At 55.5% G+C, this 15,514-nt stretch overlaps 1 protein-coding gene and 1 long non-coding RNA gene across 6 annotated transcripts in view; one reads left to right on the top strand and one right to left on the bottom strand.

Moving 5' to 3' along the window:
• Positions 1 to 4,872: 4,872 nt before the first annotated feature.
• LOC123403167 lies at positions 4,873 to 6,504 on the top strand. 2 transcript variants are annotated; one of them, XR_006611419.1, is made up of 2 exons: positions 4,873 to 5,673; positions 5,777 to 6,504. It is a non-coding gene; the product is annotated as an uncharacterized LOC123403167 (long non-coding RNA). The 2 variants fall into 2 exon arrangements; XR_006611418.1 differs by having other exon boundaries at positions 5,780 to 6,504.
• A 3,324-nt stretch (positions 6,505 to 9,828) lies between these two features.
• LOC123402654 (protein BONZAI 1) overlaps positions 9,829 to 15,514 on the bottom strand; it is a 56,587-nt gene continuing 50,901 nt past the window's right edge. For 2 of the 4 annotated variants that reach the window (XM_045096587.1, XM_045096585.1), the window contains 2 exons: positions 10,661 to 10,757; positions 9,829 to 10,279 (listed from right to left, as the gene is read on the bottom strand). In XM_045096587.1, coding sequence (XP_044952522.1) covers positions 10,140 to 10,279; positions 10,661 to 10,757 — 237 coding nt within the window. In that variant the 3' untranslated portion in view covers positions 9,829 to 10,139. Of the gene's footprint in view, positions 10,479 to 10,660; positions 10,956 to 15,514 lie in introns of those variants that run through there. The other 2 variants (XM_045096586.1, XM_045096588.1) reach the window with 2 other exon arrangements.

Raw genomic sequence — 15,514 nt, forward strand, 5'->3', positions numbered from 1 at the left:
GGAGTGCAGCTAGGTGCTCGGGTGGGACTGGCGCGAGCTTAAACGACGGTGGCGATGTTGGGAAACTACGATTCTCTGAATTCGCTCTCAGGTAGACAGTAGTTTGCGTCGCGTGCAACTGGCGACTTTTGTCGTTTTTTCATTGCTATTTATCTGATTACAGATCGAAGGAAAAGGGGAGGTAGCGATCCTATCTACGTGCCACGATCCGCCTTGCTCGCGCCATCCCACGAGTGCCGATCGTGCCTCCTATGCCACCTGCTAGACTACCGGGCACGGCGTGGTGACCACGTCCGATCCGCCCCTGCTAGCTATCTTCACGGCGCGCACAAGTCGCGGCTCGTGGCCGTTATTTCATGTGCAGAAGCAAAACTAACCTACCTAAGCCAACGGCTAGATTAGCTAACAATCACCCCCCTAATCTTGGCGTTGGCGGTTTATTTCTACCATGCCGATCCTTCTTCTCAGCTCCTGGTACGCGAGACGCCCAAGTGCCTTCGTCGAAGTGTCAGCAAGCTGATCGCTGGTCCTGACATAGTCGATGTCGACCCGCCCTTGCTCCACGCACTCGCGAATGAAATGATACCTGATCTCTATGTGCTTGCTGCGGTCGTGGAACACAGGGTTTTTCGCCAGGGAGATCGCCGATTTGTTGTCGACGAAGAGCTTTGGCCGAGCCGTCTCCTTGCTTAGCATTTCGCCAAGTAGACGCCCCAGCCAGATGCCCTGGCATGCCGCGGTGGTAGCTGCCATGTACTCCGCCTCGCACGAGGAGAGCGCCACCACCCGTTGTTTCTGAGTCTGCCAGCTCACCGGGCTCTTGCCGAGGAAGAAGATCACCCCCGCCGTGCTCTTCCTGTCGTCCGTGTCCCCGGCATGATCAGAGTCGCTGTAGCCGGTAAGCCGTAGAGCTCCTTGCCCACGCTCGTACGCGCAGCCGTGGTCCAGTGTCCCCGCCACATATCGCGGAAGATGCTTGACTGCGCCGTAGTGATCGGAGGCAGGTTTCTCCATGAACCTGCTTAGATACCCGACAACAAAGGAGATGTCGGGTCTCGTGTGTACCAGGTATCGTAGCCCACCGATGATGCTACGGTACTCCGTTTTGTCCACCGGGGCGGCGGAGCTCTCCTTGCTCAGCTTGAGTCGTACCTCCATCGGAGCGTTCGTAGGGTTGCAGTCCTCCATCCCAGCACGCTCCAGCAGGCGCTTGGCGTAAGCCGCCTGTCCGAGGACGATCCGATCGCGCTCCTGGCTGACCTCGATACTTAGGTAGTAGCTGAGCTTACCCAGGTCGTTCATGCGGAACAGCTTGGTCATCTACTGCTTGAAAACGTTGATCTCCGCCGTGGCCGCGCCGGTGATGATGAGGTCGTCTACGTAGACCCCGACGAGTAGCAGGGAATCACCGGTGCCGCGTCGGTACACTGCGTGCTCCGACGGACAGCGTTCGAAGCCCAGAGCAACCAACTTTCGTCGAGCTTCGCGTTCCAGGCTCTCGGTGCCTGTCGAAGCCCATACAGAGCCTTGCGGAGGCGCAATACCTTGCCCTCCTGGCCGGCTACAGCATAGCCTGGCGGCTGCTGAACGTAGACCTCCTCGAGCAGGTCGTCATTCAGGAAAGCAGACTTGACGTCCATGTGATGGACCTGCCAGCCGTTGTGTGCCGCGAGCGCGATGAGAACTCGCGCCGAGTCCATGCGTGCGACCGGCGCGAACACTTCTTCAAAGTCCACCCCGTGCCTCTGGACGTAGCCCTTTGCCACCAGGCGCGCCTTGTGCTTCACCACCGCCCCCTGGGGGTTCTTCTTGAGCTTATATACCCATTTCAAGACGATCGGGCGGTGCCCGGCGGGTAGCTCGCTCAATTCCCACGTGCAGTTGTCGACGATGCTATGCATCTCTTCGTCCATCGCGGCGCGCCGACCTTGGTCCTTCTCGGCCTCAGTGAAGGAGGTCGGCTCCTCTCCCACAAGCATGCACACCTCGTTGCTGTAGTCTGCCTCCACCTCCTCTGATGTGTTCGAGACGTTCTCCAGCATGCGGTATCGACGCGGCGCCTCTGCGCCGACTGATGCTTCGGAAGCAACGGTGAGGCGAAAACGACGCCTTTGGGTGTTGCAATCGGCATGCCGAACGCCGAGGAGGAAGGCGATGGTGCCGCATCCACGCTCTTGGGTGTGGCCGGCTCGTCGACGGGTACTGGTGTGTCGCGGTTCTCGTTCGGCGCAGGCTGCTCCACCCGCGCGCTCGTCGTGGCCACGGGCTCCATCTCGATGGTGAAGGACTCCAGTCCCCCCCCCCTTGCACCTCTGATCCCGTGCTCCAATCCCACGGTGTGCGTTCATCGAACACAACGTCGCGAGACACGTGAGCGTGGCCGGACGGAGGATGGTAGACGCGGTAGGCGGCAGAGCCGGGTTCGTACCCCAGGAACACCATGGGCACGCTGCGATCGTCGAGTTTCTTCGGGTTCGGCCGTGTCACCTTGACGTGGGCGACGCAACCGAAGGTGCGGAGATGCTGTACGTTGGGCTTGCTCCCAGACCAGGCCTCATGTGGTGTCATCCCAGCGACACTCTTCGCCGTCGCCCGATTGAGCAGGTACACGGCCGTCGTCACGGCCTCGCCCCAAAAGCGCGCCGGGACGCCCTTTGCCTTGAGCAGGCTGCGTGCCATCCCCATGATGGTCTGATTGCACCACTCCACTACCCCGTTCTGTTGCGGCGAGTATGGGGCAGTGAGCTGGCGATGAACCCCCAGCTCGGCAAAGAATTCGCCGAGGCTCGTGGAGTTGAACTCCCCTCCGCGATCGGTGCACAGGGCCTTGAGACGTCGGCCTGATTCGCGCTCTGCTGCCGCCTGGAACTGCCTGATGGCCGTCTCTGCTTCATCCTTCGTCATGAGAAGCCGCAGCCACATGAACCCACTCTTGTCGTCGACGAGAAGGAGGAAGTATTTCTTTCCTCCCGGCGTGGCCGGCGTGATCGGCCCGCAGAGGTTGGCGTGCACCAGGCCGAGTACGTCCTCCGCGCGGTTCAGAGCTTTGCGAGGGAATGGATTTCGTCGGTGCTTTCCTGCAAGACATGCCTCGTAGACCCGATCCACCTGATCGAGATGCGGCAGGCCGTGCACCATGTCCCCCCGTGCTAGGGATTGGAGCGCCTGGAAGCCGATGTGGCCGTACGTTCGTGCCACAACCACGCGTCGTCGCCCGCGTGCATCGCCAGACAGACCGGGCGCGCCACACTCAGCTGCAGAACATACAACCGTCCATGGTTGCGCTATACTCGCGCGAGCAGGCGCCCGTCTTGGTCTCGTAGCTGGAGGACGCCCTGGTGGATGCGTGTGTCGTAGGCGTTCTCGTCCAGCTGACCTAAGCTCACGATGTTGCTGCATAATCTAGGTATGTAATACACCTCCGACAGGACCAAGCGCTCACCGTTGAGGCATTGGAACAGGATGGTCCCCCTCCCTTCGATCTGCACAGCTGAGCCGTCGCCCAGCTTGACGGAGCCGCGCACGCCGGTGTCCAGCTCGGAGAAGATCTCCCGTCGTCCGGACATATGGTTGCTGGCTCCCGAGTCCAGGAACCAGGAGGTGTCGCAGCCTCCCTCGTTCGACGTAGGGCGCGCCTGGGAGTGTTCTTCGTTGAGCATGACGTACTCCACGCCCGTCTCCGTGGGCGTGGTGAGCGCGTACAGGCTTGCCAGGAGAAGCGTGGACTCCTCGGTCCCGCCTTCCGCCAGGTGAACCTGCTCTTTGCGCTCGCGTCGGGGCTCGGTGCAGTCCCGCGAGAAGTGGCCCATCTTGTTGCAGTTGTAGCATTTTACCTTGGTCATGTCGCGCCCGCCCTTGCCGTTGCGGCCTCCGGTGCCGTTTTGCGGTGGAAGGGAGTCGTTCCTCCTTCCTTGGTTCTTTCCCCGGCCGGTGTTCTGGCCGGCGCCGCCGCCTCCAGAGCCTTGGCCAGTCTCCCGCCCTTGCTTGCGCGCCTCCCACTGCTGCTCGGTCAGGAGTAGGTGCCCCCCGCCCTGGGCCGGCGCTGGCGCCGCGCATCGTTCCTCGGCGGTCCTTAGGCGGCCGATCAACTCCTCAACCGAGATCACGTTCAGGTCGAGAAGGGTCTCGATCGCCACCGTGATCTGGGAGTAGCGGGAGGGAACGACGCGAAGGACTTTCTGAACAACCCGTACCTCTTCCAGGTTGTCGCCGAGGGTGCGCAGCTGGTTGACTAGGCCGGTGATGCGCATGCCGAAGGCGTCAAGGGTCTCGCCGTCGTAGAACGTGATCTGCTCAAACTCCGCGCGGAGCCGTTGCGTGGTCGCCTCACGTACCCGGTGCACCCCCATGCGCATGATCCTGACGGTGTCCCACGCCTCCTTCGTCGTCTCCTTGACGACGAGGACGCCGAGCATCTCCGGTGGGACGGCTCGGAACAGGACGCCTAGCGCCATTTTGTCGTCGCGCACGCATTGCGCGTTGCCTTGGATCGCATCCCAGAGTCCCCAGGACTCCAGGTGCACCTTCATTACCAGCGACCACTCGATGTAGTTGGTCGAGGTGAGCGTGGGAAAAGTGGTGCCGGCGCCCGGTACGAACGGCGCTCGTTCCGCCGCCGCAGCCTGGTGTATCACCACCTACCGCTCACGCCTGACGCGGCTTCGCCCGCGGCTACGGTCCCATGGTGGAGTCTGCGAGCAGGCCGGTCCGCCCGCGCCTCCGTTCAGGCCAGCCACGCCCGCCGCTGCAGGTGCGTCCGGCGCTGTCCCGAGCTCCGACATGATCGGGAACGCTCAAATGCCTGTGCTCTGAATACCACTTGTTGGGAAACTACGATTCTCTGAATTCGCTCTCAGGTAGACAGTAGTTTGCGTCGCGTGCAACTGGCGACTTTTCTCGTTTTTTCATTGCTATTTATCTGATTACAGATCGAAGGAAAAGGGCAGGATCGTGCCTCCTATGCCACCTGCGAGACTACCGGGCACGGCGTGGTGACCACGTCCGATCCGCCCCTGCTAGCTATCTTCACGGCGCGCACAAGTCACGGCTCGTGACCGTTATTTCATGTGCAGAAGCAAAACTATCCTACCTAAGCCAACGGCTAGATTAGCTAACAGGCGACATGGCCGTGTCGAGGAGCTCTTGGCTCCGGCAAGCATCTAACTAGGGGGCGCTTGGAGCAACACGTTAGGGGAAATGGAGCAGCAGCTCACCCCGGTTCTAGCAGAGGCAACGACATGCTCGGGGAGGCTCAGGATGGAGCAAATCGTCGACGGCATCCTGCGGTCACCGGCAACGAGGAGGAGCTCGATGCCTTTGATCCTGGGCATCCCGGCTCGATTCCTCTCGCATCGAGATGGGGAGGAGCATGGAGGAGCCAGGGGACACGTCAGTGGGCCTCGGCGAAGCTAGAGGCCACGGTGACAGCAGTCGGCAGCGATGATGGCGCTCGGCCATGGTCGGGTGATGCGAGAGAGAGGGAAGGGGGAGGAATGGATGGGGTCAGCGAGACGTGGACGGCTCTGTGGGGTTTATCCCTAGTGTCGACGTGGCTCGGGGCAAGCACGAGGTGGCCGGGAGCGGCTGCTCGCTCTACAGCGGCCTTTGTGCTCTTGCAACAGGAGGAAGACGATAGGAGCTGTGTGCGCTCGGCTAGGTAGGTGGGCCGAAGAGGTAAGGTTTCCTTTTTCTTTTATTTCTTTTTCTATTTTTGTAAATTTGTTTTAATTTAGTTTTCAAACCAGTGCTACCATTGTTTACTACGACAACATTTCAGCAGTCTATCTGGCATCTAATTCAGTTCAACATCGTCGCACGAAGCACATTGAGATCGACATCCACTTTGTTCGTGAGAAGGTGTCTCTTGGCGAGGTTCGAGTTCTACATGTTTCAACAAATGCGTAATTTGCTGATATCTTCACCAAAGGACTTCCCAATGCATCCTTCACCAACATATGCATATTAGAGTATATTCGGTCGTTTTAGTTTTGGTAGTTTGAATTCTAATCTATCTCTTCTATACTTGGACTCCAAGACTTTGTACTTCTATAAGCAGCCCACTAAGGCATCAATTAATACACAATTATTATAAAATATCATATCCTTCTTTGATCCGGGACATTCAAGATTTGTTTTTCATGGCAAATCATGTATGCAAAGCTTTTATATTTGCAATTCTTCATAACTATGACGTGTATTGTGACTGAGTTAGAGAAATGACAAGTTTTGTTTGGTCCAATGATGTGCTAGATGATGCAATTATAAGATAAGGAGCTGGTGCTACTCGTGCTTATGATGAGCTAATATGATGTGCTAGATGATGCAATTAGAAGATAAGGAACTGCCAGGGGTGATGATGAGCTAATACGTTCACAGATGAAGATCAGATGAAAAATGTTATTGATACTCTTCAAGAATGAGAAACTGGTATGTTTTATTGGCTATTAATTATGCATTTGTTAATGCATTTTTAACTGATGACCCCTCTTATAGAGTTAGCTTGAATTTGTTCAAATATTTATGTGTTAAGATCCATAAGAAAAAGTCAGTTACCTGTGATATATCCGAAAAAGGGTTTCCCCCATCTTTGTATTACAAAGCAACCAATCGATACAACCGACAATAGGTGCTGGGGCGGAAGGAGCACAATCACACCCAAAAGAAACGAAAAAGAACAACAAGAGAAAAATGCCGATAATGACGGATCGACGGAAACGAAGAAGCTTCACGACCACTGCGCCCACCGAAGATCTCCCACCAAGCTCCAAGGCTCCGAAGCACCGGTACCAATCAACACCTCCAAGAAGGACTGCGACGATGACGACGCTGCTGCCAAGGGTTTCCCCCGGTATGTGACGAGGCAAGAGGAAGGGTCGCCCCCGATGCCCTCTAGGAAGGTTTGGCGGCACCCACCGACGTCGCCGCATCGGTGTCGGCCAGGCCGACAGGGGTTTCCCCCGATCCCAACCTTCACCTCGGATGCTCCAGAGCCTGCCACCAAACCAACCACCATCTTGCGCCACTGCGGTCATGAAGCCTCCACGCCGTCTCACCACGGCACCATGAAGTGAGGCCTGCACAACGGGGAATTGGAGCCGGGACTAGGGCCACAGCACCGTCGGCACGCGGGAGGGTACAACCTCCACCGTCAACGACGGTAGCCGACCGGACACAATAGCAGGAGCATACCAGGCCCATAGGCCCAGTCGGGCCCTCCACGCCCGTAAGTGCCATCGCGCTGCAGCAGGCACGCCATCGGTGTCGCCGCCTCCAGTCCGAGCTGCACCTCCTCCTCACCACACAAACGACGACGAAGCCACACCGGTGGCCAGCCTGCTAGGACCCAGATGGGGCCAGCACGACCTAGATCTGGGTCGGGTGCGCACCGCCGGCCAACCTGCATCACCACGCCATCTCACTGCCAAGGGGCCACACCACCACCTCGCACGCCACCGGCCACTATCGTCGGGTCGCCGGGCCGTCGCCAAGCTGAGGAGCACCGCCGCCGCCCCCATGCCCCGGACAGGGAGCCGCACGCGGGGGGACAGGCAGTCCCGCCGCCGCCAACACCACCCAGCCAAGCGTCGGGGGCGACCGTCGGCGGCGGCATGGAGGGAAGGGGAAAGGAGGGAGGCCGAAGAGGGGAGGGTCGCGCGCCGCTCCGACCACCTCCCGAGGAGGCGACACAGGGGCGGATCCGGGAGGGGGAGAGGGGGAGGGGGCGGGGACGGCCGGCGACGGCGGGGATGGTGGGAGGAACCCTAGAGAGCGGGGTCGCTGCCGTGCATCAGTCGCGTCCCGGGCAGGGCAGATTGACTAGAACCATCCCTGCATCTGCACCCCTATATGACATGGAAGCCATAGATGAGTGTTAATTTTGCATTCATTGTTTCTCATTTGATGGGATACTACTTCTCATTATATTCTGTAATCCAAATACATATGCATCAACCAATGTACAGATCAGTGTTAATATTGCATTCATTGTTCCTCATATTTTCTTAAACGGAGAGACAAGCTTTGCCTCATCTCATTAATTAAGAAGAAGAGAATTGCCCTGTTGATTAACGAAAAACCGGGCGAATATCGTTACAACACGTCCACACAGGACACACAAGGCGACCTGACAACCCACATAAGAACGCACACACGTGTCGATGAGAGAACACCGTCGAGGCTGCAATCTGGTGTCATCGCCATCACACCTACACAAGGGTGACTCCGACTCCACCATCGACGACCATCAATATAGCCCTCACCGCAAGCAAACGCCGAGGCCCACGCCGGCCACTGCCAAATAGTCAACCGCACGCGCCAACTATCAGGCATTTCCGACTCTGTCGATGAGCATTGTAGGAGAAAAGCACTGAGCCTGAGTCGAGCCAACGCCACAACCGACCACCCGGCTCGCTTCATCGTCGCCGCAAGGCCCCGCCTCACCAGCTCCGACTCCAGGAAGACAAAGTGAGGTGCCGTAACCCCTCGAATGCGCCGGATGAGACCGACTACCAAAACTCAATAGCAGACAAACTCCGTCCGAAGCTGGCATCGTAACCACACAAGAAGTCACGCCAACCACATTGCCAGTCGGGCACCTGTCGACCCTGATGTCGTCTGTGTCTAGCTTCGGGAAAGCACAGAAGAGGCCGATGACCCTCAAGGCAACGCCCCCAAGGGGGTAGAACGATGTGGAAGAACGACGCCATCACCCGAGTCACTTCGGAGTCTTAGGCTTTCGCCCGATGTCCATGGTCCGAAGGTGCTAGGCAAGGAAGGGCTCCATAACGACCCCCAGGGAGGAAAAACAATGCCCACGAACGTTGTGCCGCCTAGGCTTTCACCCCAAGCCACCTCGTCCAGCACCCTCCACACAACCGGCGGCGTAGCACCACTGATCTGCAAGCCCGCTGTCCCACACACCTCCTGTGCAACGACGACGCCATCCTCACGCAGGAGCCACAAACCTGGCCATCTGCAAACGCCGGCGAGCCGGAGCCGGCCAAACCGACCAGATCTAGCACCCACCACCGCACTGTCACAGAGACCCCATGTCACCGCCACGATCCCAAGGCATGGCCAGCACCAGCGCCACATTGCCGACGGCCCCAGCACCAACCACATCTGCCACCTTTGCGCCCCGCCGCCAGATCCGTCGCGCACACATCGCACCATCCCGACTCAGGCGAGCGCGCGTGCGCCCACGCAGCCGCTATAGCAAGGACGCCCACCCGCGCCCCAAGCATCATCGTGTGCCTCGCCGCCGCCACGCCCCTTGCCGAGCGTCGCGCCCCCGCCGATCACCGCATCCCGTGCCGCGTCGAAGAGGAAGATGGCCCCGCCGCCGTCCACGCAAGCCAAGCTTTGCCTGGCCGCACACGCCGACGACGGTGAGGAAGAGGGAAGGCGGGGAGGGACCGCAAGCAGTGATGGCTAGGGTTTCGTCCTGCCGCTCGCGGAAGCGGGCGGGGCGAAAGGGAAGGTATGTTTAGCCTAGATTACGTTTTTTCTCAGGTATTCAGGTTTGCCCATTGTTCCTCATTTGATTTTTGCATTCATTGTTGCTCATTTGATGGGATACTACTTCTGTTACATTATGTAATCCCAATGCATGGGTCAACCAAACGTTGCATTGTATTGAGAATGCATCCCGTTGTTGAACCAAACAGATCACGTGTTCACTCAATACACCACCTAATACAGTGCATCCGATAACAAAGCTGCATACGTCACCATAGGTGAACCAAACGCGTCGTGAGAGTGCTTGTAATGCGTTGCGCTAAGACTAGAACACCAGCCATGCAAACAAGTACTAGAACACACATGAGGAAATACTGAAGTCCACAAGGGTAATAATGGGCGCAAGCTATAACAACACATCATTATATTACAATACAAAGCTTGTAGAATCTCAAGTCATAACCAGAACAATAACAACGGGAACTAAACACTTAACATCTTGCTTGAGCTTGTATGCAGGTCATACACAATTCGGAATTTTAGATGGGTCTTCTCAAACAACAATCTTCAAGCTGCAGTACCATGCAGTTCTTTCCTCGACACAAACCACCTTGAACCCGCATGGTAAACTTGACAAGCCGCAAAACAGAATGGAGAGTATTACAAATTATATTTGATCCAGGCTAGGATCTCCAGATAAGCAGCAAACAGCATGGAGAATATGCCATTGATATTTGATCCAGGCTATAATCTACAGGAGATCGATCTCTTTCGTCTTCAACATCTTCAGAATCCATCTTGTTGCTTCTTTTCGCGGCCAAGGCTTAAAATTTGCACAATGATGCGGCTGAATTACTAAATTATAGTAGTACCAAAGAACATTAGACGGATATCTTCTAAAGACTTGCCGAGAAATGTAATCTTGTATTAACTAATTGCTTGAATTTCTCTTGTTCTCATGTAAGTCATGAACTGCCCCGGTATTTCAGCAAGAAGTGACTGAACTATGGATATCCTAGAGCCTGGAAATACAAAGGGATGGATTATCATATTCCTTTACTTTCTATACTAAGTGAACGTCAAGAAAGCAAAATCATATACGGGAGACAGCGAACAAATATATACAGATGACAAGATACATGAAAACAGAATTTGTCTTCTAATGCCAAAATTACATCAAACACAGCTTTACTAAAACACATACCATGAACATCTTTCATTGGGGCGAACTGTATCACATCCCTTGATGCAACTCTCCCCGTTGAGCTTTCCAATCTCCCCCCTTTATTTGGATCCAGAAACTGCACAGTGAAATTTTTGAGATAAAACTGTGCTCACATAAATTAATACAATGCTAAAGAATCAGAAGTTTAAGATGAAACTGCCCACACAAATTTATATGATGCTAAACAATCAGCGACTTATCTGTTGTCCTAAGTGCTCAGGCTGGGATGTGGGCCAGTCCATCAAACATGGAGCCTTATCCCTTAATTAGAGTCCTAGTTGATTAAGCAAGTTTGTTAGCAAAGAGTGCAGTCAGTTTAGAGATTGTATTATAGTTTGAATACACTAACCAACTTGTCAGTCAAGTCTTGTATTATACTCCCTCTGTTCACCAATATAAGACGTTTTCGACTATTCATACAAATCTCTAAAACATCTTATTTAATGAACAGAGGGGGTACTATATAAAGGGGCTGACCCCACTCAATAAAGAGGAGAAGAATATTGTTTATACCTTTATATCAACTTTTATGTAATTAAGGTTACGTCAGTAGTAGATCCTTCCAATTTGGTATCAAAGCCATCGATGGCGGGCAAAGAAATCAAGATCGACATGGTGGAGAGATGAAAATCACTACGAAGCAATTGGAGGCCTTCACACGCCAACGAGCAGAGGACCAGGTGCTCCTCGCCAGGCTGGTGCAGTGCTTGACGGCCCTCAAGCAACAGGTGCCTACCCTGCCCCCGCAGCCAAATTCTTTAGCTGCAGCAACCGCCCAAGACGGCACCTCCGCGTCCCAGACCCTCCTCCCAAGCGACGACGCGTCCCAGGTGCTTCCCCTCACCAACAGGGGCTCTGGTGCCAAAACTCGGGGGAATCGACACCACTACCGCTGGCGGAACTCCCCGCTGGGCAGATTGCCCACCCATCCCCTTGCTTTCCCGCCTTCCACCGCCAACACGGCGCCGTAATACAATGCTATGTTGACCACTGCAACCACCACCAGCCACAATCTCACTTTTACCACCCCCAATTTGGTATCAAAGCCATCGATGGCGGGCAAAGAAATCAAGATCGACATGGTGGAGAGATGAAAATCACTACGAAGCAATTGGAGGCCTTCACACGCCAACGAGCAGAGGACCAGGTGCTCCTCGCCAGGCTGGTGCAGCGCTTGACGGCCCTCAAGCAACAGGTGCCTACCCTGCCCCCGCAGCCAAATTCTTTAGCTGCAGCAACCGCCCAAGACGGCACCTCCGCGTCCCAGACCCTCCTCCCAAGCGACGACGCGTCCCAGGTGCTTCCCCTCGCCAACAGGGGCTCTGGTGCCAAAACGCGGGGGAATCGACACCACTACCACTGGCGGAACTTCCCGCTGGGCAGATTGCCCACCCATCCCCTTGCTTTCCCGCCTTCCACCGCCAACACGGCGCCGTAATACAATCCTATGTTGACCACTGCAACCACCACCAGCCACAATCTCACTTTTACCACCTCCAATCTGTTGAGTCGAATGTGTTTGCCGTGTAATATCCAAATTGTATAAGGGGTTCCTGCATATTTACCACACATGTAACATGTATACATATCGTCCCATTGCCTCCTAGAAATACATGTCATATTTTCAAACATGGTATTGGAGCCATAGGTTATTTTTTTCGCAAGCACAACTCGAGCTCAGATCCCACCTAACGCCGCCGTTGTCCTCTTTCTGGCCATGCTGCTCCTTCTCCTATTTCACGCCGCCACTACACGTGACGGTTGTTGCTGTCCCGCGACACCCCCTTCTTCTCCTCCTACCCACGCCCCATGCTGCCGCTGCACAACTCCTGCCGGTCAAAGCCGCCTCCCCCCCCCACCCCCCGTCCCCCCCCCCCGGTCAACCGTCATCGCTTCATCCAGGAAGGTCAATGTCGCCGCCTCGACCCGGTCAACTCCTGCTCAGCCCCCGGTCTACTGCCCCTCGTCCTGATCCGTCGGTGGGTCAATGTCGCTGCATCGATGGACTGGCAGTTGTCAGGCCCACTCCGCCTGCCGCTCGATCCACCGCCCGAACCGCCTGCCGGTCAACGACCCCATCCCAACTTGCTCGTCTGATTCCCAATCGGGACATCAGACTTCCAATCGGCCCGCCTGGCTCTTGATCTGCTCGATCCGATTGTTAGAGTTATAATATAAGTCATGTACCCTTTTGTATTTATCCCAATATATAGTCCATCACCTGTACATGTATATATATCGGCCTATGGCCTCATGGGAATACAAGTTGCTTATTCCTAACATGGTATTAGAGCCTAGGTTTTCTTAGCACGCGCAACTCGTGCTCCTCCCGATCTAATTCCTTGCACACCCGCCGCCGCTCCCGTCTCTTCTTCCCTACTGGCTTTTTCTACCGCTGGAGGGAGCCCCGACTGCCTGGATCTCGCCCCGCCTCGACTGTTGCCTCGATCTCGCCCCGCTGCTCCCTCGATCTCGCCCCCGCCCTGACCGCTGCTTCGATCGGATCTTGTCCCCGCTCTAAACTCGCGGCGGTTCCCGGTATTGCGCGGCTCCAATCTCGCGGCAGCTCCAGGTCTCGCGGGTCTTGCGTGGCTCCAGTCTCGCGGCGGGTCTCGCAGCTCCTGATCCAGTCTCGCGGCAGCTCCAGAACTCGCGGCGGCTCTCCTGATCCAGATCGAGAGCTGTCGCCCTATCCCAACTCGTGGCGGCTCCTGATCCAGTCTCGCGGCGGCTCCAGGTACAGATTGAGGGCTGTCGACGCGAACGCGTTTTCAGACGCGGACGCTGTGCGTTGACTGTGATTCCAAAAAAAAATGTCTGCTGCATCCAGCTACGTTGCGGTTCCTCGTTGTCTGGTGATCTTTGATGGCACTAACTACACCGAGTTCATTGGCTTCATGCGCATTCACATGCGTGGCATCCGTCCATGGGGTTTTCTTTATGGCAAGGTCTGCTATCCGCCATGTCTGGTTCCTCCCGTGGCTCCCACTCCGCCGAACCCACCTGCTCTTCCTGCGGATGCTCTTCAGGCCACAAAAGATGCGGCTAAGCTTGCTGATGAGGCCGTTGTGAGTGCTTATGATGAGAAGGTTTAGGCTTATGAGGAGGCTCTTCAGACATATCATGGTGCTCTGTCTGCTTACACCCAGTGACTTGATGATGATGCTCGTGCTGCAGCTGTTCTCACTGCTAGCGTTCTGCCTCAGTTTGCCTCTGAGTTTCTGGGCCTTCCTACTGTGTTTGAGATGTGGACTCGCCTTCGCCGGCGCTATGAACCCTCGGGTGATGCCTTATACCTCTCTGTGGTTCGTCAGGAGCATGCTCTTCAGCAGGGTGACTCTACTGTTGATGACTTCTATGCACAAAGTTCTGCTAACTGGCGCCAGCTTGATTCTCTCCGCAGTGCAGGTTGTCGTAGTTGCCCCTGTTGCCAGGCTGTCCAGGCCGATTTGGAGTTTCATCGCGTCTACGAGTTCCTGTCTAGGCTCCGTAAGGAGTTTGAGCCTCGCCGTGCTCAGTTGTTTGCTCGTGGCCGTATTTCTCTCATGGAGGCGCTTTCTGAGATTCGTGCTGAGGAGACTCGCTTACGTGGTGCTGGTTTGTTGGAGGTTTCCTCGGTGCTCGCTGCTCGGGCTCTTTCTACGCCACCTGCTGCACCGACCCCTTCTCGCTCGAGTGCTCCGCCGCTCTTGCCCACTCCTTCTGGAGGCTCAGGTCGCCCCCGTCCACATTGTGGCTACTGCAACAATGATGGTCATATTGAGTCCAACTGCTACACGAAGAAGAAACACTTGCACAAGGCGCGATCATCATCTACAGCGACTTCGTCATCTACCTCGACAGCTTCAGCCATCGCTTTGACTGAGCAGGATATTCTGAGACTTAAGCGTCTGCTCGCTGCTTCAGGTTCTTCCTCGATGGGTACTGCTGGTTCTGTGACTGAGGCTTCTCGCACTGGGCAACCACCTTCTACACAGTCAGGTACATCCCCATGGGTTCTAGACTCTGGAGCTTCCTTTCATATGACTTCTAATTCTTCCACTTTGTCCTCTCTTCGATCGCTTGATTCTCCTGTTCATGTCCTCACCGCTGATGGTACTCCCCTTCCTGTCGTTAGTAGAGGCACTCTTACCACTCCTTATTCGGTTCCTGATGTTGCTCATGTTCCTCAACTTACCATGAATCTGTTTTCCGCCGGTCAACTTGCTGATTCTGGTTGTCGTGTCATCCTTGACCTTGACTCTTGTTCTGTCCAGGACCGTCGCACGCACACTCTGGTTGGGGCTGGTCCTCGCCGCCGTGATTCTGAGGGTCTTTGGGAGTTGGACTGGCTTCATGTTCCTTCCGCTGCCCACTCTATCGCCAGTTCTTCTGCTTTGGTCGCGTCGGCTACTGGTTCCTTCCAGCAGTGTCATCATCGACTTGGTCATCTGTGTGGTTCTCGTTTGTCGTCGTTAGTTCGTCGAGGTCTTCTGGGGTCTGTCTTAGGAGATGCCTCTTTAGAGTGTCAGGGTTGTCGTCTTGGCAAGTAGATTCAGTTACCATATCCATATAGTGAGTCAGTGTCTAAGCATCCTTTTGATTTAGTTCATTCCGATGTATGGGGTCCGGCTCCCTTCGCTTCGAAAGGGGGTCATAAATACTATATTATTTTCACAGATGACTTCTCTCGTTACACATGGCTTTATTTCATGACTTCTCGTAGTGAGGTGTTGTCCATTTATAAGCGTTTTGCTGCCATGGTTCATACTCAGTTCTCTTCTCTCATTCGTGTGTTCCGTGCTGACTCCGCTGGCGAGTATATCTCTAAGATGTTGCGTGGTGTTCTTGCTG

This window comes from Hordeum vulgare, chromosome 6H (genome assembly GCF_904849725.1).
Source record: "Hordeum vulgare subsp. vulgare chromosome 6H, MorexV3_pseudomolecules_assembly, whole genome shotgun sequence".
NCBI lineage: Eukaryota > Viridiplantae > Streptophyta > Magnoliopsida > Poales > Poaceae > Hordeum > Hordeum vulgare.